Source organism: Chiloscyllium plagiosum, unplaced genomic scaffold (assembly GCF_037043375.1).
Source record: "Chiloscyllium plagiosum isolate Xiang-an unplaced genomic scaffold, Cpla_swu_hap1 HiC_scaffold_35, whole genome shotgun sequence".
Classification (NCBI taxonomy): domain Eukaryota; kingdom Metazoa; phylum Chordata; class Chondrichthyes; order Orectolobiformes; family Hemiscylliidae; genus Chiloscyllium; species Chiloscyllium plagiosum.
Genome location: NW_028270173.1, coordinates 5,278,929 through 5,304,817, shown reverse-complemented (window position 1 = coordinate 5,304,817; position 25,889 = coordinate 5,278,929). Strand labels below are relative to the sequence as shown.

The following is a 25,889-nucleotide window of genomic DNA, read 5'->3' as shown; positions in this document are numbered from 1 at the left end:
CACTCCAGACCCTAACCCCTCGAGTGACCCTCCCCCTCCCCCCACACCGTCAGACAGTACACTCCAGACCCTAACTCCTCGAGTGTCCCTCCCCCTCCCCCCACACTCTCAGACAGTACACCCCAGACCCTAACCCCTCGAGTGTCCCTCCCCCTCCCTCCACACTCTCAGACAGTACACTCCAGACCCTAACCCCTCGAGTGTCCCTCCCCCTCCCCACACACTCTCAGACAGTACACTCCAGACCCTAACCCCTCGAGTGACCCGTCTTCTCCCCCCACACTCTCAGACAGTACACTCCAGACCCTAACCTCTCGAGTGACCCTTCCCCCCACACTCTCAGACAGTACACTCCAGACCCTAACCTCTCGAGTGACCCTTCCCCCCACACTCTCAGACAGTACACTCCAGGCCCTAACCTCTCGAGTGACCCGTCTTCTCCCCCCACACTCTCAGACAGCACACTCCAGACCCTAACCCCTCGAGTGACCCACGTCTTCCCCCACACTCTTAGACAGTACACTCCAGACCCTAACCCCTCGAGTGACCCTCCCCCTCCACCACACTCTCAGACAGTACACTCCAGACCCTGACCCCTCGAGTGAACCTCTCTCTCCACCACACTCTCAGACAGTACACTCCAGTCCCTAACCCCTCGGTGACCCTCCCCTCCTTTCACACTCTCAGAGAGTACACTCCAGTCCCTAACCCCTCGGTGACCCTCCCCTCCTTTCACTCTCTCAGAGAGTACACTCCAGTCCCTAACCCCTCGGTGACCCTCCCCTCCTTTCACACTCTCAGAGAGTACACTCCAGTCCCTAACCCCTCGGTGACCCTCCCCTCCTTTCACACTCTCAGACAGTACACTCCAGTCCCTAACCCCTCGGTGACCCTCCCCTCCTTTCACACTCTCAGAGAGTACACTCCAGTCCCTAACCCCTCGGTGACCCTCCCCTCCTTTCACACTCTCAGACAGTACACTCCAGTCCCTAACCCCTCGGTGACCCTCCCCTCCTTTCACACTCTCAGAGAGTACACTCCAGTCCCTAACCACTCGGTGACCCTCCCCTCCTTTCACACTCTCAGACAGTACACTCCAGTCCCTAACCCCTCGGTGACCCTCCCCTCCTTTCACACTCTCAGAGAGTACACTCCAGTCCCTAACCCCTCGGTGACCCTCCCCTCCTTTCACACTCTCAGACAGTACACTCCAGTCCCTAACCCCTCGGTGACCCTCCCCTCCTTTCACACTCTCAGAGAGTACACTCCAGTCCCTAACCCCTCGGTGACCCTCCCCTCCTTTCACACTCTCAGAGAGTACACTCCAGTCCCTAACCCCTCGGTGACCCTCCCCTCCTTTCACACTCTCAGAGAGTACACTCCAGACCCTAACCCCTCGGTGACCCTCCCCTCCTTTCACACTCTCAGAGAGTACACTCCAGTCCCTAACCCCTCGGTGACCCTCCCCTCCTTTCACACTCTCAGAGAGTACACTCCAGTCCCTAACCCCTCGGTGACCCTCCCCTCCTTTCACACTCTCAGACAGTACACTCCAGTCCCTAACCCCTCGGTGACCCTCCCCTCCTTTCACACTCTCAGAGAGTACACTCCAGTCCCTAACCCCTCGGTGACCCTCCCCTCCTTTCACACTCTCAGACAGTACACTCCAGTCCCTAACCCCTCGGTGACCCTCCCCTCCTTTCACACTCTCAGAGAGTACACTCCAGTCCCTAACCCCTCGGTGACCCTCCCCTCCTTTCACACTCTCAGACAGTACACTCCAGACCCTAACCCCTCGGTGACCCTCCCCTCCTTTCACACTCTCAGAGAGTACACTCCAGTCCCTAACCCCTCGGTGACCCTCCCCTCCTTTCACACTCTCAGACAGTACACTCCAGTCCCTAACCCCTCGGTGACCCTCCCCTCCTTTCACACTCTCAGAGAGTACACTCCAGTCCCTAACCCCTCGGTGACCCTCCCCTCCTTTCACACTCTCAGAGAGTACACTCCAGACCCTAACCCCTCGGTGACCCTCCCCTCCTTTCACACTCTCAGAGAGTACACTCCAGTCCCTAACCCCTCGGTGACCCTCCCCTCCTTTCACACTCTCAGAGAGTACACTCCAGTCCCTAACCCCTCGGTGACCCTCCCCTCCTTTCACACTCTCAGAGAGTACACTCCAGACCCTAACCCCTCGGTGACCCTCCCCTCCTTTCACACTCTCAGAGAGTACACTCCAGTCCCTAACCCCTCGGTGACCCTCCCCTCCTTTCACACTCTCAGACAGTACACTCCAGTCCCTAACCCCTCGGTGACCCTCCCCTCCTTTCACACTCTCAGACAGTACACTCCAGTCCCTAACCCCTCGGTGACCCTCCCCTCCTTTCACACTCTCAGAGAGTACACTCCAGTCCCTAACCCCTCGGTGACCCTCCCCTCCTTTCACACTCTCAGAGAGTACACTCCAGTCCCTAACCCCTCGGTGACCCTCCCCTCCTTTCACACTCTCAGAGAGTACACTCCAGTCCCTAACCCCTCGGTGACCCTCCCCTCCTTTCACACTCTCAGACAGTACACTCCAGTCCCTAACCCCTCGGTGACCCTCCCCTCCTTTCACACTCTCAGAGAGTACACTCCAGTCCCTAACCCCTCGGTGACCCTCCCCTCCTTTCACACTCTCAGAGAGTACACTCCATCCCTAACCCCTCGGTGACCCTCCCCTCCTTTCACACTCTCAGAGAGTACACTCCAGACCCTAATTCCTCGAGTGAACATCTCTATTCTGGCTCAGCTTTACCCTCAGCCCGTGCCCGCTTGGATGAGTGCCTAGTCATTTCTGTGCCAGAGATGTGCTGTTCCTAACCATGGCCCATTGCTGAGCTGTCGGGCTGGTACATGCTGAAACCATGTCTCTCACATCACGCTCGGCCTAATCCAGACCCCTCAACAGAGTTACCTGCACCAGGCTTAGTGCAGTTAACCCAGTGCTGCCCCCGTGTGGATGCCAGTCTCGAGAACAACCTCACCTTGGGCCCAGTGCCCAAAGTTCTGGGCGCAATTTGTCAGAGGTTTGTTGGCCTGCTGTTCTCTTGGGTGACACGCAAGTGGGCATTTTGTCAAGACTGTCACCTGTTCGAACACGTCCTGCAAATTAAGTCATTTGGGGAATGGGTTGGGTAAAAATAGGAAGATGTGTTGCTCAGAAAACTCTGGAAGCCCTCCAAGTACATGACAAACAGTCATGTCAAAACAGTCTCCAAGGAACCGACAAAGACGTTGGAAGTAACCAGGCCCCTCTGACAGTCTGCGTGGAACTGAGGTTCCCTCTGTCAGTCCTGATCTACTCACTGACTCTCAGTTTAAACTCAGTACCAGTCCTCTCTCTCTCTCTCTCTTTCTCTCTCTCCCTCTCTCTCTGTCTCTGTCTCTCTCCAACGAGAGATTAACCCCTTGATCTGGTAAAACTGCAGCAATTTTACCTATATGCTTCGGAATCGTGGCTGTAGAGGACTTTGCGCCATCCGGCAGCTGGGCAGGGTGCTATACAAATGCAGCTTCTTTAGGGGCTACCCTTCCTCACTTGAGGAGGGATGCAGTTGCCCTGGAGATAGTTCAGTTGTTGTAAAATCCCAGCCTCCGGGTCAGTGATGTCCTTCAGTGAAGGGCCTCAGCCATCCTTGTCCAGGTCTGGCCTACACGTGACTCTCGGGCAACAGCGATGGAGTTATCTCTTTAATGCCCTGTGAAATCACCGAGCAGGGCACGCAGCTGGAGGGAGGGTAGCTAAAGATGGAGTTTAGCCAGCGAGAGAACGCAAGTGACAATGGAGGAAGTTAAACAAGGTGGCTCAGGGGTTAGCACTGTTGCCTCCCAGCACCAGGGACCCAGGTTCAATCCCACCCTCGGGCGACTGTCTGTGTGGAGTTTGTACATTCTCCCCGTGTCTGCATGGGTTTCCTCCGGGTGCTCCACTTTCCTCCCATAGTCTAAAGATGTGCAGGTTTAGGGTGGATTGGCCATGGGAACTTGTTCAGAGATGTGGGTGTTTTGTCTGTCTTTCTCTGTGTGTGTGTCTCTTTCTGTCGAGACCTGGGTACGATTCCACCCTCAGGTGACTGTCTGTGTGGAGTTTGCACATTCTCCCCGTGTCTGTGTGGGTTTCCTCCGGGTGCTCCAGTTTCCTCCCGCAGTCCAAAGATGTGCAGGTCAGGGTGAATTGGCCATGCTAAATTGACCATAGTGTTAGGTGCATTAGTCATGGGTAAATGGGTCTGGGTGGGTTACTCTTCAGAGGGTCGATGTGGACCTGTCTCCACACTGTAGGGATTCTAATCTGATTTAATGTGTAGGTTAGTGTATTAGCCATGGTGGTTGTGGAGTTATGGGAGACGGGTCTCGGGGGGAGATGGAAATTGTCCCATTCAGTCCAGGGGTGAGCAGGTTAGGTGCATTAGTCAGGGGTAAGTGTACAGTAATAGGGTAAGGGAATGGATCTGAAGTGGAGTACTCTTTGGTGGGTCGGTGTGGACTTGTTGTGCCAAATGGCCTGTTCCCACACTGTCGGGATTCTCTGTTCTAATGTAAAACAAAATGGAGAATTAACTCAATTGTTGGCGAGTGAAATTTAACGTTGTGGCCAGTTTTCATCATTGTCATGTGAGCTGGAACTCCTTGCTACACCATAGCAGCAACACGCTGAAGGAAGAAAAGGGGTGGTGGACACTGGGGGGAAGAGAGAGAGACAGAGCGAGAGAGAGAGAGAGAGAGAGAGAGAGAAACACCATCAATTTGTCAACACACTGGTAGTTTATTGGATGGTAACAGGTTACAGTTTGGTACAAACTTCCCAAACAGGTCTCATGTAGATACAACGGAAAGTACAGGGTGAGGAGTCTCCCATGACATTAAAGTTCTCGACCAATTCGGCACTTTCATGGCCTCCTCCTGACTCAACAGTGGGAGTGGGTTGGACGCTTTCACATCCTAGCCAGCTCCTGGGCACCAGGTGCCAGTGTTGGCTCTGCCATCGATATCTCCTGTCAACCCCTCCACTTCCAGTCTGCTTCACCAGCACACGCCCTCCCCAGTTTTCATCCCTTGTTTAATTCATTCAGGGGCACATGTGCTTCTCTCCATCCCTAGTTGACCCCCCTTGAGAAGGTGGGGGTGAGCTGCATTTACTGCCCCTGTCCCTAATTACCCCACTTTGAGAAGGTGAGGGTGAGCTGCATTTACTGCCCCTGTCCCTAGTTGCCCCCTTGCAAAGGTGGGGGTGAGCTGCTTCCTTGAACCGCTGCAGTCCATGTGCTGTGGGTAGACCCTTAAGGAGGCAAGCATTCCACCATTGTTCTGAGTTACCCCATGGAGGGGGTAGATGGGGAGATGTTAGCAGGGAACTGCATGTTGCTCATTGGCAGTTACCCCTTCACGGTGGACCCTGAGGAAGAGTTCTGTGCCTGGTGTAGGGTTGGCATCTGCTGCGAGCTGTGAGCTGGTTTCTGCATGGGTCCCACCATCAACACCCCCACCTCACACCCCACCCTCCCCCTCCCAACAAATAACAGCCCAGCCTCCCCCACACACAACCTCTGCTGTTTCCCCCCTCCAAAACCCCATCGCGTGAGATGGCACGGAGCGGGGAGTGGGCAAGCCCATGTCTTGTACCTAAGGTGTGTCTCTTAGCTCCCCTGTCATCTCTTGGAGTTGTTCCACAATCCTAGCCCTGCTCAGGGGGACGTGCAAACAGAAAAACCACCAGCTTATCATTAGCAAGTACACAATCATTCATAAAGTCACTTGTTAAACAGAAATGACTGGCTGGAAAGTGGGTTGAGCGTTTGCCTGGGACCCTTTCCCAGTCAGAAACAGAACTATAGAGCCAAGAGAAAAAGGGATTTAATTCTTAATCAGGTTATCATTAATCGAGAAATCATTGTGAACTGACAGAAGGGTTATGTAATCCTCCCTTTCCTCCCCCTACTCCCACTCATCCAGCCAGACAGTCACTTGCAGTCTCCCCCCACCCACACCCACACCAACACCTACCTCCCCTGCCCCTGACATGCATGCATGCGCACACGTACACACTCACACACACATATTCACACACGCGCGCACACACACTCACCCACACACTCAGATTCACACACACACACACACAAACACTCAGATTCACACACACACATATTCACACACACACAAACACACACACACACTCAGATTCACACACACACACAAACTCACACACACAAACACACATTCATATGTAAACACACACAAACACACACACAGATTCAGACACACAAACACACATTCATACACAAACACACTCACATACACAAACACTCTCACACACAAACACAAACACACATTCATACACACACACGTACACTCAACACATATGCACATTCACAAACACACACACACAAACACTCTCACACTCACTCAGATTCACACACACACACAAACTCTCTCTCACACACACAAACACACATTCATACGTAAACACACACACAAACACACACAGATTCACAAACACACTCACATACACAAACACTCACACACAAACACAAACACACATTCATACACACACACATACACTCAAACAAACATGCACATTGACAAATACACACACTCACTCACACACACACACACACACACACAAACACACACACACACACAAACACACACACACAAACACACACACACACTCACACACACACACACACACACACACACACACACTCACACACACACACTCACACTCACACACACACTCACACACACACACACACACACACACTCACACACACACACTCACACACACACTCACACACACTCACACACACACACACTCACACACACTCACACAGCTTCAGAGGAACCGAATCATCCAAAGCCAAGCCAAGATGGAGCTCAGAAGCAGAGATGACTTGATGTGGCTGCCGCTGTTGCAGAGGTCACGGTCACAGCAGCGAGTTTTCAGGGACACTTCAAAACCCGCAAAGCTTTGTTGAAAGGTTTGATTACATCCGGAACGCGCTTTGCAGCCTGAGATATAAACAGACGCTGACCCTGAAACACAGAAAAGCACAAGTCGGTTAAATGGCCCCATCCACAAGGTATGATATCACAACAAGGTCAGGCATAACTCAAACAAGACATTACTGCTCTTGTACACCAATCCTCTTGGCTGACACTTCATTAGGGATGCTCCTGCCTGCGGGCAGTCTACAGTCACTTGTGGACATCATGAAAGACCCATCGTCCAGAACCTGTTCCGTCAGGCAGAAGGCCCAGAACCTCGAACACATGCACCAGCAGGTTCAGGAACAGCTCCTTCCCTGCCATTATTAGACTGATGGATGGACTCTCTAGCCTCAGATAACACTGATCTTGAAAATGTTGTTCTCACCTAGTGCATACCCTTTGCGATGTAACCTGTCTGCCTCTGTCAAAGTCATTTGATCTGTTCACCCTTGCTGACCATGATCTGCCTGTACCGCTCAGAAACAAAGCTTTTCACGGTACCCCGGTACACATGACGGTAAATCAGTCAGTCAGTCAACAGGGCTGCCTCAAGTCTCTTTGTGAATCAACACTTCCAACCTTTCCCCATTTAAGCACATCTCTGTGTCTCCTACCAAAGTGGATAACCTCACTTTTTCCCACATTATATTCCATCTGGTATGTTCTTGTCCAACTACTTCAGCCTATCCAAATCTTCCTGAAGGCCTAGTTTGCGAGTTCCTCAGGACACACGCTTAGCTTTGTATCCACTGCACAATGCGGAAAGATCACATTTCCGAATCATCGATAGAGATTGTGATCAGCTGGGATCTCCAGGCATGGATCCTTGGGGTACACCCCTAGCCAGAGTCTGTTAAAGAGGGAATACGCCGTTAATTTCCCTCTCAGGTTTCTGCCTGTGAGCCAGTCATTAATGCTTTATCAGTACACTACCCCGTCAAACCAGCTCTTCTGCCATTTCTCTCTCCCCAACCCAGTTATAAATTCCCGACGTTCTGCTTTTAATGGAGCGACATTCCTTTAGCTAAATGTTTCCATTTAACACACCTATAGAAGCTTGTACAGTCTATCTTTGCATTTGTATTTGATCCTCCATTTCCTGATCAGTTTCTTGATCTGTTTTGCTGTATTCTAAAAACTTCCCTGTTACAATTCCTGGAATAGACTTTATAAAAAACTTTCCTTTAAACCATCAACCATCTTTTAACTTATTTAGTCCGTTGTGACCTTGGTTGAGTTTCTGAATGTGTAAGGAATGCATAGTTGCTGTCAGTCGGTTTTTCTATACACAGACACATCCACCAACTTTTTAAAATACATTTGTGGGATGTGGGTGTCTCTGATTGGGCCTGGCATTCACTGCCCCTGTCCCTAGTTGCCCCCCCTTGAGAAGGTGGGGTGAGCTGCATTTACTGCCCCTGCCCCTAGTTGCCCCCCCCCTTGAGAAGGTGGGGGTGAGCTGCCTTCTTGAACCGCTGCAGTCCATGTGCTGTGGGTAGACCCACAATGTCCCTTAGGGAGGGAATTCCAGGATTGTGACCCAACCCCACTGAAGGAACGGCCGATATATTTCCAAGTCGGGATGGGGAGGGGCTCGGAGGGGAACTTGCAGGGGGTGGGGTTCCCATGGACCTGCTGCCCCTTGTCCTTCTAGATGGAAGTGGCCGTGGGTTTGGAAGGTGCTGTCTGAGGGTCTTTGGTGAGTTTCTGCAGGGTATCTTGTAGATGGTACACACTGCTGTTACTGAGTGTCGGGGGGTGGAGGGAGGGGATGTTTGGTGAGTTTCTGCAGGGTACCTTGTAGATGGTACACACTGCTGTTACTGAGCGTCGGGGGGTGGAGGGAGGGGATGTTTGGGGAGTTTCTGCAGGGTACCTTGTAGATGGTACACACTGCTGTTACTGAGTGTCGGGGGTGGGGGGAGGGGATGTTTGGGGAGTTTCTGCAGGGTACCTTGTAGATGGTACACACTGCTGTTACTGAGCGTCGGGGGGTGGAGGGAGGGGATGTTTGGTGAGTTTCTGCAGGGTATCTTGTAGATGGTACACACTGCTGTTACTGAGTGTCGGGGGTGGAGGGAGGGGATGTTTGGGGAGTTTCTGCAGGGTACCTTGTAGATGGTACACACTGCTGTTACTGAGTGTCGGGGGGGTGGAGGGAGGGGATGTTTGGGGAGTTTCTGCAGGGTACCTTGTAGATGGTACACACTGCTGTTACTGAGTGTCGGGGGGTGGAGGGAGGGGATGTTTGGGGAGTTTCTGCAGGGTATCTTGTAGATGGTACACACTGCTGTTACTGAGTGTCGGGGGGGGTGGAGGGAGGGGATGTTTGGGGAGTTTCGGCAGGGTACCTTGTAGATGGTACACACTGCTGTTACTGAGCATTGGGGGGTGGAGGGAGGGGATGTTTGGTGTGTTTCTGCAGGGTATCTTGTAGATGGTACACACTGCTGCTACTGAGCGTCAGGGGGTGGAGGGAGGGGATGTTTGATGAGTTTCTGCAGGGTACCTTGTAGATGGTACACACTGCTGTTACTGAGCGTCGGGGGGTGGAGGGAGGGGATGTTTGATGAGTTTCTGCAGGGCATCTTGTAGATGGTACACACTGCTGTTACTGAGCGTCGGGGGGTGGAGGGAGGGGATGTTTGGGGAGTTTCTGCAGGGTATCTTGTAGATGGTACACACTGCTGTTACTGAGCGTCGGGGGGTGGAGGGAGGGGATGTTTGGGGAGTTTCTGCAGGGTATCTTGTAGATGGTACACACTGCTGTTACTGAGCGTCGGGGGGTGGAGGGAGGGGATGTTTGGGGAGTTTCTGCAGGGTATCTTGTAGATGGTACACACTGCTGTTACTGAGCATCGGGGGGTGGAGGGTGGGGATGTTTGGTGAGTTTCTGCAGGGTACCTTGTAGATGGTACACACTGCTGTTACTGAGCGTCGGGGGGTGGAGGGAGAGGATGTTTGGTGAGTTTCTGCAGGGTATCTTGGAGATGGTACACACTGCTGTTACTGAGCGTCGGGGGGTGGCGGGAGGAGATGTTTGGTGAGTTTCTGCAGGGTACCTTGTAGATGGTACACACTGCTGTTACTGAGCGTCGGGGGGTGGAGGGAGAGGATGTTTGGTGAGTTTCTGCAGGGTATCTTGGAGATGGTACACACTGCTGTTACTGAGCGTCGGGGGGTGGAGGGAGGGGATGTTTGGTGAGTTTCTGCAGGGTATCTTGTAGATGGTACACACTGCTGTTACTGAGCGTCGGGGGGTGGAGAGAGGGGATGTTTGGTGAGTTTCTGCAGGGTACCTTGTAGATGGTACACACTGCTGTTACTGAGCGTCGGGGGGTGGAGGGAGAGGATGTTTGGTGAGTTTCTGCAGGGTATCTTGTAGATGGTACACACTGCTGTTACTGAGTGTCGGGGGGTGGAGGGAGGGGATGTTTGGTGAGTTTTTGCAGGGTATCTTGTAGATGGTACACACTGCTGTTACTGAGCGTCGGGGGGTGGAGGGAGGGGATGTTTGGGGAGTTTCTGCAGGGTATCTTGTAGATGGTACACACTGCTGTTACTGAGCGTCGGGGGGTGGAGGGAGGGGATGTTTGGTGAGTTTCTGCAGGGTATCTTGTAGATGGTACATACTGCTGTTACTGAGCAACAGGGGGTGGAGGGAGGGGATGTTTGGTGAGTTCCTGCAGGGTACCTTGTAGCTGGTACATACTGCTGTTACTGAGCAACGGGGGGTGGAGGGAGGGGATGTTTGGGGAGTTTCTGCAGGGTACCTTGTAGCTGGTACATACTGCTGTTACTGAGCAACGGGGGGTGGGGGGAGAGGATGTTTGGGGATGTGGTGCCAATCAAGCGGGGGCTGCTTTGTCCCTGGATGGTGTTGAGCTTCTTGAGTGTTGTTGGGGCTGCCCCCATCCGGGGAAAGTGGGGAGTATTCCCTCATCCTCCTGCCTTGTGCCTTGTAGATGGTGGGATAGGCTTTTGAGGGGGGGGTCAGGAGGGGGGTTACTCGCTGCAGGATTCCCTGCCTCTGACCTCCTCCTGTGTTTATGTGGTGAGTCCAGTTAAGTTTGTGGTCAATGGTAACCCCCAGGATGTTGACAGTGGAGGCAGGGACTCAGTGATGGCAATACCATTGAATGTGAAGGGGCGATGGTTAGATTGTCTCTTGTTGCGGGTGGTCACAGCCTGGTATTTGTGTGGCATGAATGTTATTTGTGATTCCGAGCGAGTGGATGTCTCTGCCTCAGTCTGAGGGGATATGGTGTGGGCAACCCTGCAGTGTTGATAACTCATACTCACCAGCTTTACCAACTTGTTCAAAGCAAAGCTCATCCGAACTGGAACAGTTTCTGGCACCAGAAATGCAGCGATTGAATGAGATCGCACAATGGTAGCACCGCAAACCATCACCTGTGTGTCAGGAACATTGGCACAGAAATGAGAAAAGGTTAGTCAGTTATGGTTTGGAGAAGAAGTCATCTCTCCGCAGCATTCCATGTTGTTTTTATGGTCATTCACTCCTGGGCACCACTGGCTGGGCCCAGCATGTACGCCCCCCCCCCACCATCCACAGCTGCCCCCCCCCCTTGAGAAGGTGGGGGTGAGTTGCCTTCTTGAACTGCTGCAGTCCCTGTGTTGTGGGTAGACCCACAATGTCCCTTAGGGAGGGAATTCACAAAACTAGGGGCATGATCCAGACCGGGTCGGGGGTGGGGGGAAGAGGGAGTGACGGGTGTGTGTGAAGTGTGGGAAGACCCGAAGGAGACACCAACCACTGCAAAGAGGCTGTTCGGCCCATCGAGACTGCCCTGCCCCTTCACAGAAGTCACGGCAGCTTCAGGGAACTATCTCCCCTTTCCCCAAACTTTGCCCTCCCCCCAGCTCCATATCCTGAGAGTCTGTTCCCAATCCCCTCCCTCTGCCCCTCATCCTGAGAGTCCACTCCCAATCCCCCCCTCCCCCGTCCCCCCCATCCTGAGAGTCTGTTCCCAATCCCCCCCTCCCCCGTCCCCCCCATCCTGAGAGTCTGTTCCCAATCCCCCACTCCCCCGTCCCCCCCATCCTGAGAGCCTGTTCCCAATACCCCCCTCTCCCCCTGTCCCCCCCATCCTGAGAGTCTGTTCCCAATCCCCCCCTCCCCCTGTCCCCCCCATCCTGAGAGTCTGTTCCCAATCCCCCCCTCCCCCTGTCCCCCCCATCCTGAGAGCCTGTTCCCAATACCCCCCTCTCCCCCTGTCCCCCCCATCCTGAGAGTCTGTTCCCAATCCCCCCCTCCCCCTGTCCCCCCCATCCTGAGAGCCTGTTCCCAATCCCCTCCTCTCCCCATGCCTCCCTATCATGAGAGTCTGTTCCCAATACCCCCTCCCCTGGTCCCCCCCCATCCTGAGAGCTGTTCCCAATCCCCCCTCTTCCCCTGTCCCCCTATCCTAAGAGTCTGTTTCCAATACTCCCCTCTCCCCCCAACCTCAGAGTCCACTCCCAATCCCCACCTCCCCCTGTCCCCCCCATCCTGAGAGTCCACTCCCAATCCCCCCTCTCCCCCTGTCCCCCCATCCTGAGAGTCTGTTCCCAATACCCCCTCCCCCGTCCCCCCATCCTGAGAGCCTGTTCCCAATACCCCCCTCTCCCCCATCCTCTCGCATCCTGAAAGCCTGTTCCTAATACCCCCCTCTCCCCCATCCCCCCCATCCTCATAGCCCACACCCAATACCCCCCTCTCCCCTATCCCCCATCCTGAGAGTTTGTTCCTAATACCCCCCTCTCCCCCATCCCCCCCATCCTCATAGCCCACACCCAATACCCCCCTCTCCCCTACCCCCCATCCTGAGAGTCTGTTCCCAATCCCCCCCTCCCCATCCCCCCCATCCTGAGAGTCTGTTCCCAATCCCCCCTCTCCCTGTCCCCCCGATCCTGAGAGCCCACACCCAATACCCCCCTCTCCCCCTGTCCCCCTATCCTAAGAGTCTGTTTCCAATACTCCCCTCTCCCCCCAACCTCAGAGTCCACTCCCAATCCCCACCTCCCCCTGTCCCCCCCATCCTGAGAGTCCACTCCCAATCCCCCCTCTCCCCCTGTCCCCCCATCCTGAGAGTCTGTTCCCAATACCCCCTCCCCCGTCCCCCCATCCTGAGAGCCTGTTCCCAATCCCCCCCTCCCCCTGTCCCCCCCATCCTGAGAGCCTGTTCCCAATCCCCTCCTCTCCCCATGCCTCCCTATCATGAGAGTCTGTTCCCAATACCCCCTCCCCTGGTCCCCCCCCATCCTGAGAGCTGTTCCCAATCCCCCCTCTTCCCCTGTCCCCCTATCCTAAGAGTCTGTTTCCAATACTCCCCTCTCCCCCCAACCTCAGAGTCCACTCCCAATCCCCACCTCCCCCTGTCCCCCCCATCCTGAGAGTCCACTCCCAATCCCCCCTCTCCCCCTGTCCCCCCATCCTGAGAGTCTGTTCCCAATACCCCCTCCCCCGTCCCCCCATCCTGAGAGCCTGTTCCCAATACCCCCCTCTCCCCCATCCTCTCGCATCCTGAAAGCCTGTTCCTAATACCCCCCTCTCCCCCATCCCCCCCATCCTCATAGCCCACACCCAATACCCCCCTCTCCCCTATCCCCCATCCTGAGAGTTTGTTCCTAATACCCCCCTCTCCCCCATCCCCCCCATCCTCATAGCCCACACCCAATACCCCCCTCTCCCCTACCCCCCATCCTGAGAGTCTGTTCCCAATACTCCCCTCCCCCTGTCCCCCCCATCCTGAGTCTGTTCCCAATACCCCCCTCCCCTGGTCCCCCCCATCCAGAGAGTCTGTTCCGATCCCCCCACTTCCCCTGTACCCCCCATCCTGAGTCTGTTCCCAATACCCCCCTCCCCTGCCCCCCCCCATCCTGAGAGTCTGTTCCTAATCCCCCCTCTTCCCCTGTCCCCCCATCCTGAGAGTCCACTCCCAAACCCCCACTCCACCCGTTACCCCCTATCCTGAGAGTCTGTTCCCAATAGCCCATCTCCCCCGACCCCCCCATCCTGAGAGACTGGTCCCAATCCCCCCTCTCCCCCTGTCCCCCCATCCTGAGAGACTGTTCCCAATCCCACCTCTCTCCCTGTTCCCCCCCATCCTGAGAGACTGGTCCCAATCCCCCCTCCCTGTTCCCCCCCATCCTGAGAGACTGGTCCCAATCCTCCCTCTCCCCCTGTTCCCCCCATCCTGAGAGACTGGTCCCAATCCCCCCTCTCCCCCTGTCCCCCCCCATCCTCAGAGTCTGTTCCCAATCCCCCCTCTCCCCCTGTCCCCCCCATCCTGAGAGACTGGTCCCAATCCCCCCTCTCCCCGTGTCCCCCCCCCATCCTCAGAGTCTGTTCCCAATCCCCCCTCTCCCCCTGTCCCCCCCATCCTGAGAGACTGGTCCCAATCCCCCCTCTCCCCCTGTCCCCCCTATCCTGAGAGACTGGTTCCCAATCCCCCCTCTCCCCCTGTCCCCCCCATCCTGAGAGACTGGTCCCAATCCCCCCTCTCCCCCTGTACCCCCATCCTGAGAGACTGGTCCCAATCCCCCCTCTCCCCCTGTCCCCCCCCATCCTCAGAGTCTGTTCCCAATCCCCCCTCTCCCCTTGTCCCCCCCATCCTGAGAGACTGCTCCCAATCCCCCCTCTCCCCCTGTCCCCCCCATCCTGAGAGACTGGTCCCAATCCCCCCTCTCCCCCCTGTCCCCCCCATCCTGAGAGACTGGTCCCAATCCCCCCTCTCCCCCTGTCCCCCCCATCCTGAGAGACTGCTCCCAATCCCCCCTCTCCCCCTGTCCCCCCCATCCTGAGAGACTGGTCCCAATCCCCCCTCTCCCCCTGTCCCCCAAATCCTGAGAGTCTGTTCCCAATACTCCCCTCCCCCTCCCCCCATCCTGAGAGTCAACTCCCAATCCCCCCTCTCCCCCTGTCCCCCCCATCCTGAGAGTCTGTTCCCAATACACCCCTCACCCTGTCCCCCCCCATCCTGTGAGCTTGTTCCCAATACACCCCTCTCCGTCCCCCGCATCCTGAGAGCCTGTTCCTAATACCCCCCTCTCCCCCATCCCCCCATCCTGAGAGCCCACATCCAATACCCCCCTCTCCGCTACCCCCCATCCTGAGAGTCTGTTCCCAATACGCCCCTCTCCCCCGTCCCCCCAATCCTGAGAGTCTGTTCCCAATCCCCCCCTCCCCCCGTCCCCGCATCCTGAGAGCCCACACCCAATACCCCCCTCTCCCCCTACCCCCCATCCTGAAAGTCTGTTCCCAATACGCCCCTCTCCCCCTGCTCCCCTAACCTGAGAATCTGTTCCAAATACCCCCCTCCTCTGCCCCCATCTTGAGAGCCACACCCAATACCCACTCTCCCCCTACCCCCCATTCTGAGAGTCTTTTTCCAATACCCCCCACCAGCCCCCGTCTCCCCCCATCCTAGGAGTCTGTTCCCAATCCCCCCTCCACCTGCCCCCCCATCCTGAGAGCTCACACCCAATAGCCCCCTCTCCCCCTACACCCCATCCTGAGAGTCTGTTCCCAATACGCCCCTCTCCCCCGTTCCCCCGCATCCTGAGAGTCCACTCCCAATCCCCCCCCTCTGCCCCCATCCTGAGAGTCCACTCCCAATACCTCCCTCTTCCCCTGTCCCCCACATCCTGAGAGTCTGTTCCCAATACCCCCCTCTCCCCCACCCCCCCATCCTGAGAGACCACACCCAATACCCCCCTCCCCCTGTCCCCCATCCTGTGAGTTTGTTCCCAATACCCCCCTCCCCATCCCCCCATCCTGAAAGCCTGTTCCCAATACCCCCCTCACCCCCGTCCCCCCGCATCCTGAGAGCCTGTTCCTAATACCCCCTCTCCCCCATCCTGAGAGCCCACACCCAATACCCCCCTCTCCCCTACCCCCTATCCTGAGAGTCTGTTCCCAATACCCCCCTCCCCATCCCCCGCATCCTGAGAGCCTGTTCCCAATACCCTACTCTCCCCCATCCCCCGCATCCTGAGAGTCTGTTCCTAATACCCCCTCTCCCCCATCCCCCCCCCTCCTGAGAGCCTGTTCCTAATACCCCCTCTCCCCCATCCCCCCCATCCTGAGAGCCCACACCCAATACCCCCCTCTCCCCTACCCCCTATCCTAAGAGTCTGTTCCCAATCCCCCCTCCCCCGTCCCCCCATCCTGAGAGTCTGTTCCCAATACGCCCCTCTCCCCCTGCCCCCCTAACCTGAGAATCTGTTCCAAATACCCCCTCCTGTGCCCCCCCATCCTGAGAGACCACACCCAATACCCCCCTCTCCCCCTGCCCCCCTATCCTGAGAGCCTGTTCCCAATACCCCCCTCCCCTGTCCCCCCTATCCTGAGAGTCTGTTCCCAATACCCCCTCCCCTGTCCCCCTCATCCTGAGATTTTGTTCCCAATACGCCCCTCTCCCCCTGCCCCCCCATCCTGAGAGTCTGTTCCCAATACCCCCCTCCCCTGTCCCCCCATCCTGAGATTTTGTTCAAAATACCCCCCTCTCCCCCTGTCCCCCCATCCTGAGAGTCTGTTCCCAATCCCCCCTCTCCCCCGTACCCCCATCCCGAGATTTTGTTCCCAATACCCCCCTGTCCCCCCATCCTGAGAGTCTGTTCCCAATCCCCCCTCCCCCTGTCCCCCCCATCCTGAGATTTTGTTCCCAAATACCCCCTCTCCCCCCATCCTGAGAGTCTGTTCCCAATCCCCCCTCCCCCTGTCCCCCCCATCCTGAGATTTTGTTCCCAAATACCCCCTCTCCCCCTGTCCCCCCATCCTGACAGTCTGTTCCCAATCCCCCCTCTCCCCCTGTCCCCCCCATCCTGAGAGTCTGTTCCCAATCCCCCCTCTCCCCCTGTCCCCCCCCATCCTGAGAGCCTGTTCCCAATACCCCCCTCTCCCCCATCCCCCCCATCCTGAGAGTTTGTTCCCAATACGCCCCTCTCCCCCTGTCCCCCCCCCCATCCTGTGAATTTGTTTCCCTTCTCACTGCCCCTATCCTGAAAGTCCTACGTAGACTCCTTGCCCTGCCCCCTGCACTGAGATTCTGACTCTAGATACCCCTCTCCTTGCCCAAATTCCATCTCAGTTGGCACCCCCTGTTGTGCCAGTCCATTAGGGTTGAGGGGTGGTGAATGGGGGTGGGGGAGGTGAGAGATCCTGTCAGTTTTCCCAGCTTTGGGACCTGTAGTTGCTAATGTCTCTTGGCAGAGTCCCTCCCTCTCAGGATAGGTGACTCCTGCCTGAGCTGTAACACACTGAGTTAAGGAGTGCACAGCGCTTGGCCATGCACTGCTGTCCAATCAGATCACTCGATCTGACTTTGGCGTGGACATGCTGTAGTCCTTAATCACCTTCCTCCTCAGGAGTCCGTCAACCCCTTCCTTAGACATAGTCCGTGCCCAGCCCTACTCTCCTGAGCTCTGGCTGGGTTCACCAGTCTGGGTTGGAATCTCTCCAGATCCCTGACCACCAATCCCCAGGCCCCAGGCTGCGCTGGTGGCTGGGCTCCAGGTGTAGTGTACTGACTTGTCCCACTCTGTACACAGTGTCGACATGGAAACTGCTGCAAATTCACTTCAAATACAATCATCGCAGCAGGGGAGCGACAGGGTGGGGCTCCCATTGTTTGGGATATTCGCAGGGGGTGGGGGGGGGGGGAATATCAGCCCATCGGGTCCACACTGACCCTCCGAAGAGAGTCCCTGTAAACCCACTCCCACTTTCAGACTTTAAATGTATTATCTGAGCTGAGATGACACCTATTGTTAAAATCTATCTCGAGAATGTAAGTTGAACCAAGTTCTGGGATTTACACACGAAGGAATAGGACCTAACATGGTCACTCTAAGAGATAAAAACCTTAGCTTGACCTGTTTAATATTAGATTCCATGACCCAGCAATTCTGCTGCTATAAATTCAGTGTTGTATGATTCTGCTCAACAGGAGAAAGTGAGGTCTGCAGACGCTGGAGATCAAAGCTGAAACTTTATTGCTGGAACAGCACAGCAGGTCAGGCAGCATCTAGGGAACAGAAGATTCGACGTTTCGGGCACATGCCTGAAGAAGGGCATGTGCCCGAAACGTCGAATCTTCTGTTCCCGAGATGCTGCTTGACCTGCTGTGCTGTTCCAGCAATAAAGTTTCAGCTCTGATTCTGCTCAACAATCAGCCGACTCCCAAAGCTAGTGTTTCCAATTAAACCTGTTCAACTAGAACCTGGTGTGGTGGGATTTTTAACCTTATATACCCCAGTCCAAAACCAGTTCCTCCAAATCATGACTACATCACTGGAAACTATGGGGCAATTTCCCATGGCCAATCCACCCTAACCTGCACATCCCTGGGCACTATGGGACAATTTCCCATGGCCAATCCACCCTAACCTGCACATCCCTGGGCACTATGGGACAATTTCCCACGGCCAATCCACCCTAACCTGCACATCCCTGGGACACTATGGGACAATTTCCCATGGCCAATCCTCCCTAACCTGCACATCCCTGGGACACTATGGGACAATTTCCCATGGCCAACCCACCCTAACCTGCACATCCCTGGGCACTATGGGACAATTTCCCATGGCCAATCCTCCCTAACCTGCACATCCCTGGGCACTATGGGACAATTTCCCATGGCCAATCCACACTAACCTGCACATCCCTGGGCACTATGGGACAATTTCCCATGGCCAATCCACCCTAACCTGCACATCCCTGGGCACTATGGGACAATTTCCCACGGCCAACCCACCCTAACCTGCACATCCCTGGACACTATGGGACAATTTCCCATGGCCAATCCTCCCTAACCTGCACATCCCTGGGACACTATGGGACAATTTCCCATGGCCAACCCACCCTAACCTGCACATCCCTGGGCACTATGGGACAATTTCCCATGGCCAATCCTCCCTAACCTGCACATCCCTGGGCACTATGGGACAATTTCCCATGGCCAATCCACACTAACCTGCGCATCCATGGGCACTATGGGACAATTTCCCATGGCCAATCCACCCTAACCTGCACATCCCTGGGCACTATGGGACAATTTCCCATGGCCAATCCACCCTAACCTGCACATCCCTGGGCACTATGGGACAAATTCCCATGGCCAACCCACCCTAACCTGCACATCCCTGGACACTATGGGGCAATTTCCCATGGCCAATCCACCCTAACCTGCACATCCCTGGGAACTATGGGACAATTTCCCATGGCCAATCCACCCTAACCTGCACATCCCTGGACAATGTGGGACAATTTCCCATGGCCAATCCACCCTAACCTGCACATCACTGGGCACTATGGGACAATTTCCCATGGCCAATCCACCCTAACCTGCACATCCCTGGACAATGTGGGACAATTTCCCATGGCCAATCCACCCCAACCTGCACATCCCTGGGCACTATGGGACAATTTCCCATGGACAATCCACCCTGACCTGCACATCCCTGGACACTATGGGACAATTTCCCACGGCCAATCCACCCTAACCTGCACATCCCTGGACACTGTGGGACAATTTCCCATGGCCAATCCACCCCAACCTGCACATCCCTGGACACTATGGGACAATTTCCCATGGACAATCCACCCTGACCTGCACATCCCTGGGCACTATGGGACAATTTCCCATGGCCACTCCACCCTAACCTGCACATCACTGGACTCTATGGGACAATTTCCCACGGCCAATCCACCCTAACCTGCACAGCCCTGGACACAATGGGACAATTTCCCATGGCCAATCCACCCTAACCTACACATCACTGGACACTATGGGACAATTTCCCATGGACAATCCACCCTGACCTGCACATCCCTGGGCACTATGGGACAATTTCCCATGGCCAACCCACCCTAACCTGCACATCCCTGGGCACTATGGGACAATTTCCCATGGCCAATCCACCCTAACCTGCACATCCCTGGGCACTATGGGACAATTTCCCATGGCCAGTCCACCCTAACCTGCACATCCCTGGGCACTATGGGACAATTTCCCATGGCCAATCCACCCTAACCTGCACATCCCTGGACACTATGTGACAATTTCCCATGGCCAATCCACACTAACCTGCACATCACTGGACACGATGGGACAATTTCCCACGGCCAATCCACCCGAACCTGCACATCCCTGGGCACTATGGGACAATTTCCCACGGCCAATCCACACTAACCTACACATCACTGGACACGATGGAACAATTTCCCACAGCCAATCCACCCTAACCTGCACATCCCTGGGCACTATGGGACAATTTCCCACGGCCAATCCACCCTAACCTGCACATCCCTGGGCACTATGGGACAATTTCCCATGGCCAATCCGCCCTAACCTACACAACCCGGGGCACTATAGGACAATTTCCCATGGCCAACCCACCCTAACCTGCACATCCATGGGCATTATGGGACAATTTCCCATGGCCAATCCACCCTAACCTACACATCCCAGGGCACTATGGGACAATTTCCCATGGCCAATCCACCCTAACCAGCACATCCCTGGGCACTATGGGACAATTTCCCATGGCCAATCCGCCCTAACCTGTACTCCCTGGACACTATGGGACAACTTCCCATGGCCAATCCACCCTAACCTGCACATCCCTGGGCACTATGGGACAATTTCCCATGGCCAATCCACCCGAACCTGCACATCCCTGGGCACTATGGGACAATTTCCCATGGCCAATCCACCCTAGCCTGCACATCCCTGGGCACTATGGGACAATTTCCCATGGCCAATCCACCCTAACCTTCACATCCCTGGGCACTATGGGACAATTTCCCATGGCCAATCCACCCTAACCTGCACATCCCTGGGCACTATGGGACAATTTCCCATGGCCAATCCACCCTAACCTGCACATCCCTGGGCAGTATGGGACAATTTCCCATGGCCAATCCACCCTAACCTGCGCATCCCTGGGCACTATGGGACAATTTCCCATGGCCAATCCACCCTAACCTGCGCATCCCTGGGCAGTATGGGACAATATCCCATGGCCAATCCACCCTAACCTGCGCATCCCTGGGCACTATGGGACAATTTCCCATGGCCAATCCACCCTAACCTGCACATCCCTGGGCACTATGGGACAATTTCCCATGGCCAATCCACCCTAACCTGCACATCCCTGGGCACTATGGGACAATTTCCCATGGCCAATCCACCCTAACCTACACATCCCTGGGCACTATGGGACAGTTTCCCATGGCCAATCCACCCTAACCTGCGCATCCCTGGGCACCATGGGACAATTTCCCATGGCCAATCCACCCTAACCTACACATCCCTGGACGCTATGGGACAATTTCCCATGGCCAATCCACCCTAACCTACACATCCCTGGACGCTATGGGACAATTTCCCATGGCCAATCCGCCTTAACCTGCACATCTTTGGACTGTGGGAAGAACCGGAGCACCCGGAGGAAACCCAGGCTGACACGGGGAGAATGTGCAAGCTCCACACAGATAGTCATCGAAGCTGGGTCCCTAGCGCTGTGAGGCATCAGTGCTAACCACTGAGCCACCGTGCCGCATGTTACTGGGTTGGAGGAGGTCAGCCCCAAAGGGACTTTCCTTGTACCTTCAACTGCTAAGGGGTGTTTTTGCCACTTCCTACAATCATGTCCATGATGTGCTCGGGATCAGCCATGTACAGACAGCAGCTCCTGGGGATCTGAGATTGGGAATTCTGTGTGGCATAGTTCACCTCCTCACTTCCCACCAGCTGTCCATCATCCGTAACTCAGCAGTCAGCGAGAATACTCCCCACTTACCCCGGATGGGAGCAGCTCCAACAACACTCAAGAAGCTCAACACCATCCAGGGACAGAGCAGCCCCCGCTTGATTGGCACCACATCCACAAACATCCCCTCCCTCCACCCCCTGACGCTCAGTAACAGCAGTGTGTACCATCTACAAGATACCCTGCAGAAACTCACCAAACATCCCCTCCCTCTACCCCCGACGCTCAGTAACAGCAGTGTGTACCATCTACAAGATACCCTGCATAAACTCACCAAACATCCCCTCCCTCTACCCCCCAACGCTCAGTAACAGCAGTGTGTACCATCTACACGATACCCTGCAGAAACTCACCAAACATCCCCTCCCTCCACCCCCTGACGCTCAGTAACAGCAGTGTGTACCATCTACAAGATACCCTGCAGAAACTCACCAAACATCCCCTCCCTCCACCCCCTGACGCTCAGTAACAGCAGTGTGTACCATCTACAAGATACCCTGCAGAAACTCACCAAACATCCCCTCCCTCTACCCCCCAACGCTTAGTAACAGCAGTGTGTACCATCTACAAGATACCCTGCAGAAACTCACCAAACATCCCCTCCCTCTACCCCCCAACGCTCAGTAACAGCAGTGTGTACCATCTACACGATACCCTGCAGAAACTCACCAAACATCCCCTCCCTCCAATCCCCAATGCTCAGTAGCAGCAGTGCGCACTATCTATGCGATGCCCTGAAGATCCTCAGACAGCACCTTCCCAACCCATGGCCACTTCCATCTGGACAAGGGACAGCAGATACGTGGGAACACTACCCCCTACAAGTTCCCCTCCTATCACTAACTCTAAGCCCTAATCCTAACCCCTAACCCTAACTTTAACCCTAGATTTAACTCTCAACCCTAACCGTAACCTAACTAACTCCTAACTCCTAACCCTTGCTCTAACTCTAACCCTAACTCTAACCCCTAACCGTGACCTTAAGTCTAACTCTAACTGTAACTCTAACCCCGTAATCACTCAGCATCCTGACTTGGAAACATATTGGCCGTTCCTTCAGTGGGGCTGGGTCCCAATCCTGGAATTCCCTCCCTAAGGAACATTGTGGGTCTACCCACAGCACATGGACTGCAGCGGTTCAAGAAGGCAGCTCACCCCCACCTTCTCAAGGGGGGGGCAACTAGGGACAGGGGCAGTAAATGCAGCTCACCCCCACCTTCTCAAGGGGGGGCAACTAGGGACAGGGGCAGTAAATGCAGCTCACCCCCACCTTCTCAAGGGGGGGCAACTAGGGACAGGGGCAGTAAATGCAGCTCACCCCCACCTTCTCAAGGGGGGGCAACTAGGGACAGGGGCAGTAAATGCAGCTCACCCCCACCTTCTTAAGGAGGGATAATCAACATTGGGCTTGGTAACTGAGCACAGGAAATTCAGGATCCTCAAGGTTCCCTGCGATTTATCAGCTCCCTGTACAAAACACAATTCTGCAGGATTTTCTCCTCCCAGTCTGCTGTCTGTAAAACCAGAGACAGAGTGTTTATGAAACGACCTCTGCACATTCCCTGCCTCCCCTTTTCTGTCAGTGTTTAGCTCGATCCCGTCTTTCCTGCTGTGTATCGGACATGCCGTGTTTCCCTGGTTTTGCTGCTTGTGTGTGTGTCAGCTGGAACACCTGCATGGTGGTGACAGGTGCTCAATCCCAATTTTACAGACACACTGACACTTCAGCTTTGCAGCTTCCAATGTCGGTTTCACAACCAAAACTAAACGCGGCAGGAGCTAAATGGGTCTTTCTTTAAAAAAAAAGTCATCTCCGCACCGAGTTCTAGCCCTGCCTTTGAGTAAAGGATTGTGTCTGTTGCTTCCATCGTCGCCCCTCTAACTGTGAGGGCGTGCCATTAACCCCTCACCCCTCCCAGAACAGAATGTCAGTGGACAATTCTCAGTCACTCCTGTGAGACCAGCACTTCAGCTGAGATATGTCAAGGATTGGAATCTTCAGTGGCCTTCCAGTCTGGGAGTGGCAGCCTTTTAACCCCCTCCCCCCCTCTCAGTCCACTCATCCCCCGTCCCCTCCATCCCACCACACCCCATCAACGTAGTTGGGTGATTTTCTGATGGGAGTGTCCCGTGTTGTTTTTGAGAATGTTGTCTCAGTCTCCAGCTCTACCTGGGAGTACCCTGCCAACACCCTTACAATGGAGAGTTCGGTCTTAACATTCATCGAGAGCTTGCTTTGAAAAGCCAGTTGCACAGGCTGACCCAGCGACCACCCAAGGCACAATGATTTAAACTAGCACGGTTAGGACGGGCTGAAGGGACTCAGCAGCTCTGGTAATGTCTCCCAACAGAGAGGGAGAGAAATGGAATTAGCTTCTCGTGACCAAAGTGACTCCATTCCCCAACACTGAGTCATAGTCACAGAGCTGTACAGAACAGAAACAGACCCTTCGCTCCAACCCGTCCATGCCGACCAGATATCCAAACCCAATCTAGTGCCACCTGCCAGCACCTGGCCAATATCCCTCCAAACCCTTCCTATCCATATACCCATCCAAATGCCTCTTAAATGCTGCAATTGTACCAGCCTCCACCACTTCCTCTGACAGTTCATTCCATCCACACACCACCCTCTGTGTGAAAAAGTTGCCTCATGCTATCTTTCCCCTTTCACCCTAAACCTATGCCCTCTAGTTCCAGACTCCCTGACCCCAGGGAAGAGACTTTGTCTATTTATTCTATCCATGCCCCTCATAGTTTTGTAAACCTCTATAAGGTCACCCCTCAGCCTCCGACGCTCCAGGGAAAACAGCCCCAGCCTGTTCAGCCTCTCCCTGTAGCTCAGATCCTCCAACCCTGGCAACATCCTTGTAAATCTTTTCTGAACCCTTTCAAGTTTCACACCATCCTTCCGAGAGGAAGGAGACCAGAATTGCACACAATATTCCAACAGTGGCTTATTCTTCAGTGTTGGAGCCGAAACATTTCCCTTGGCACTGAATTTCTCCAGCAATTTCCGATTCCCAGCCTCAGCAGTATCTTTTGCATTTAAATATTTCTGAACGGTTCCTCTCTCTCTTACCCAACATGAAACAGGCAGCCAGGGCAAATCCGAGTAGCAGGAGGTATTTCATCTTGGGAGTTGACTCACTGATAGTTTGGCCGCGCTAGAATTTCAAAACAATGTGAGACCAGTCCTTGGGAAGTCCTACCTGGCTTTGAGCTCAGAGCAAGAAGCTCAGCAGTTTTATAGGGTGTGAAAAACAGCTTAGAATTTACATGATCTGGACTCCACCCCCTGTGAGAACAGGAACTGTCAGATTGTTTAAAAACTTAAGAGGGTGGTGGGGTCGTCCAGTTCGGGCACAGGTGAGGAGGGTTGAGACTCTTTGAAAATCTGGTCTTGAAAAGGCAGAGAGTGGATGCAGGAGTTTGAAATATTTTGAAGGCCTGGGAGACAGATTTCTGATTACCAAGGTGGGGAGGCTGAAAGATTACCAAGGTGGGGAGGCTGAAAGATTACCAAGGTGGGGAGGCTGAAAGATTACCAAGGTGGGGAGGAATGCGGAGTTGAAGTTAAAATCAGACCAGCCACGGTCTCACTGACTGTTTCGGGCTCTTCTGTTTCCTTAATCACTCTGGCCAGTGTATTTTAATGCAGCAAAGTGCAGGGAGAGTTGGGGAGAGTTCGGGAGGGAAGTGCGGGGGGGCCCCTCGCAGAAATATTTGGGTGCCGGAAGATTGGAGGTGGGCTAATGTTGTACCTTTGTCAAGATAAAGCCTGGAAGGAGAGACCTTGGAACTATAGCCCACATCCCAGTCCAGAGAGAGAGAAGGTAAACCCAGCAATGTCCCCATTCACCCTCCCAGTCCAGAGAGAGAAGGTAAACCCAGCAATGTCCCCATCCACCCCCCAGACCAGAGAGAGAAGGTAAACCCAGCAATGTCCCCATCCACCCCCCCCAGTCCAGAGAGAGAAGGTAATCCCAGCAATGTCCCCATCCACCCCCCAGTCCAGAGAGAGAAGGTAAACCCAGCAATGTCCCCATTCACCCTCCCAGTCCAGAGAGAGAAGGTAAACC

The 25,889-nt window shown here is 54.7% G+C and overlaps 1 protein-coding gene across 1 annotated transcript; it reads right to left on the bottom strand.

Annotated features, from left to right (window-relative positions):
* Positions 1 to 4,787: 4,787 nt before the first annotated feature.
* LOC122541517 (uncharacterized) lies at positions 4,788 to 25,042 on the bottom strand. Its single transcript, XM_043678342.2, has 3 exons — positions 24,890 to 25,042; positions 11,332 to 11,442; positions 4,788 to 7,074 (listed from the first exon to the last, which is right to left on the bottom strand). Exons 1-3 carry the CDS (start codon positions 24,939 to 24,941, stop codon positions 6,875 to 6,877), a joined length of 363 nt encoding a protein of 120 aa, XP_043534277.1. The 5' UTR covers positions 24,942 to 25,042; the 3' UTR covers positions 4,788 to 6,874.
* Positions 25,043 to 25,889: the final 847 nt, after the last annotated feature.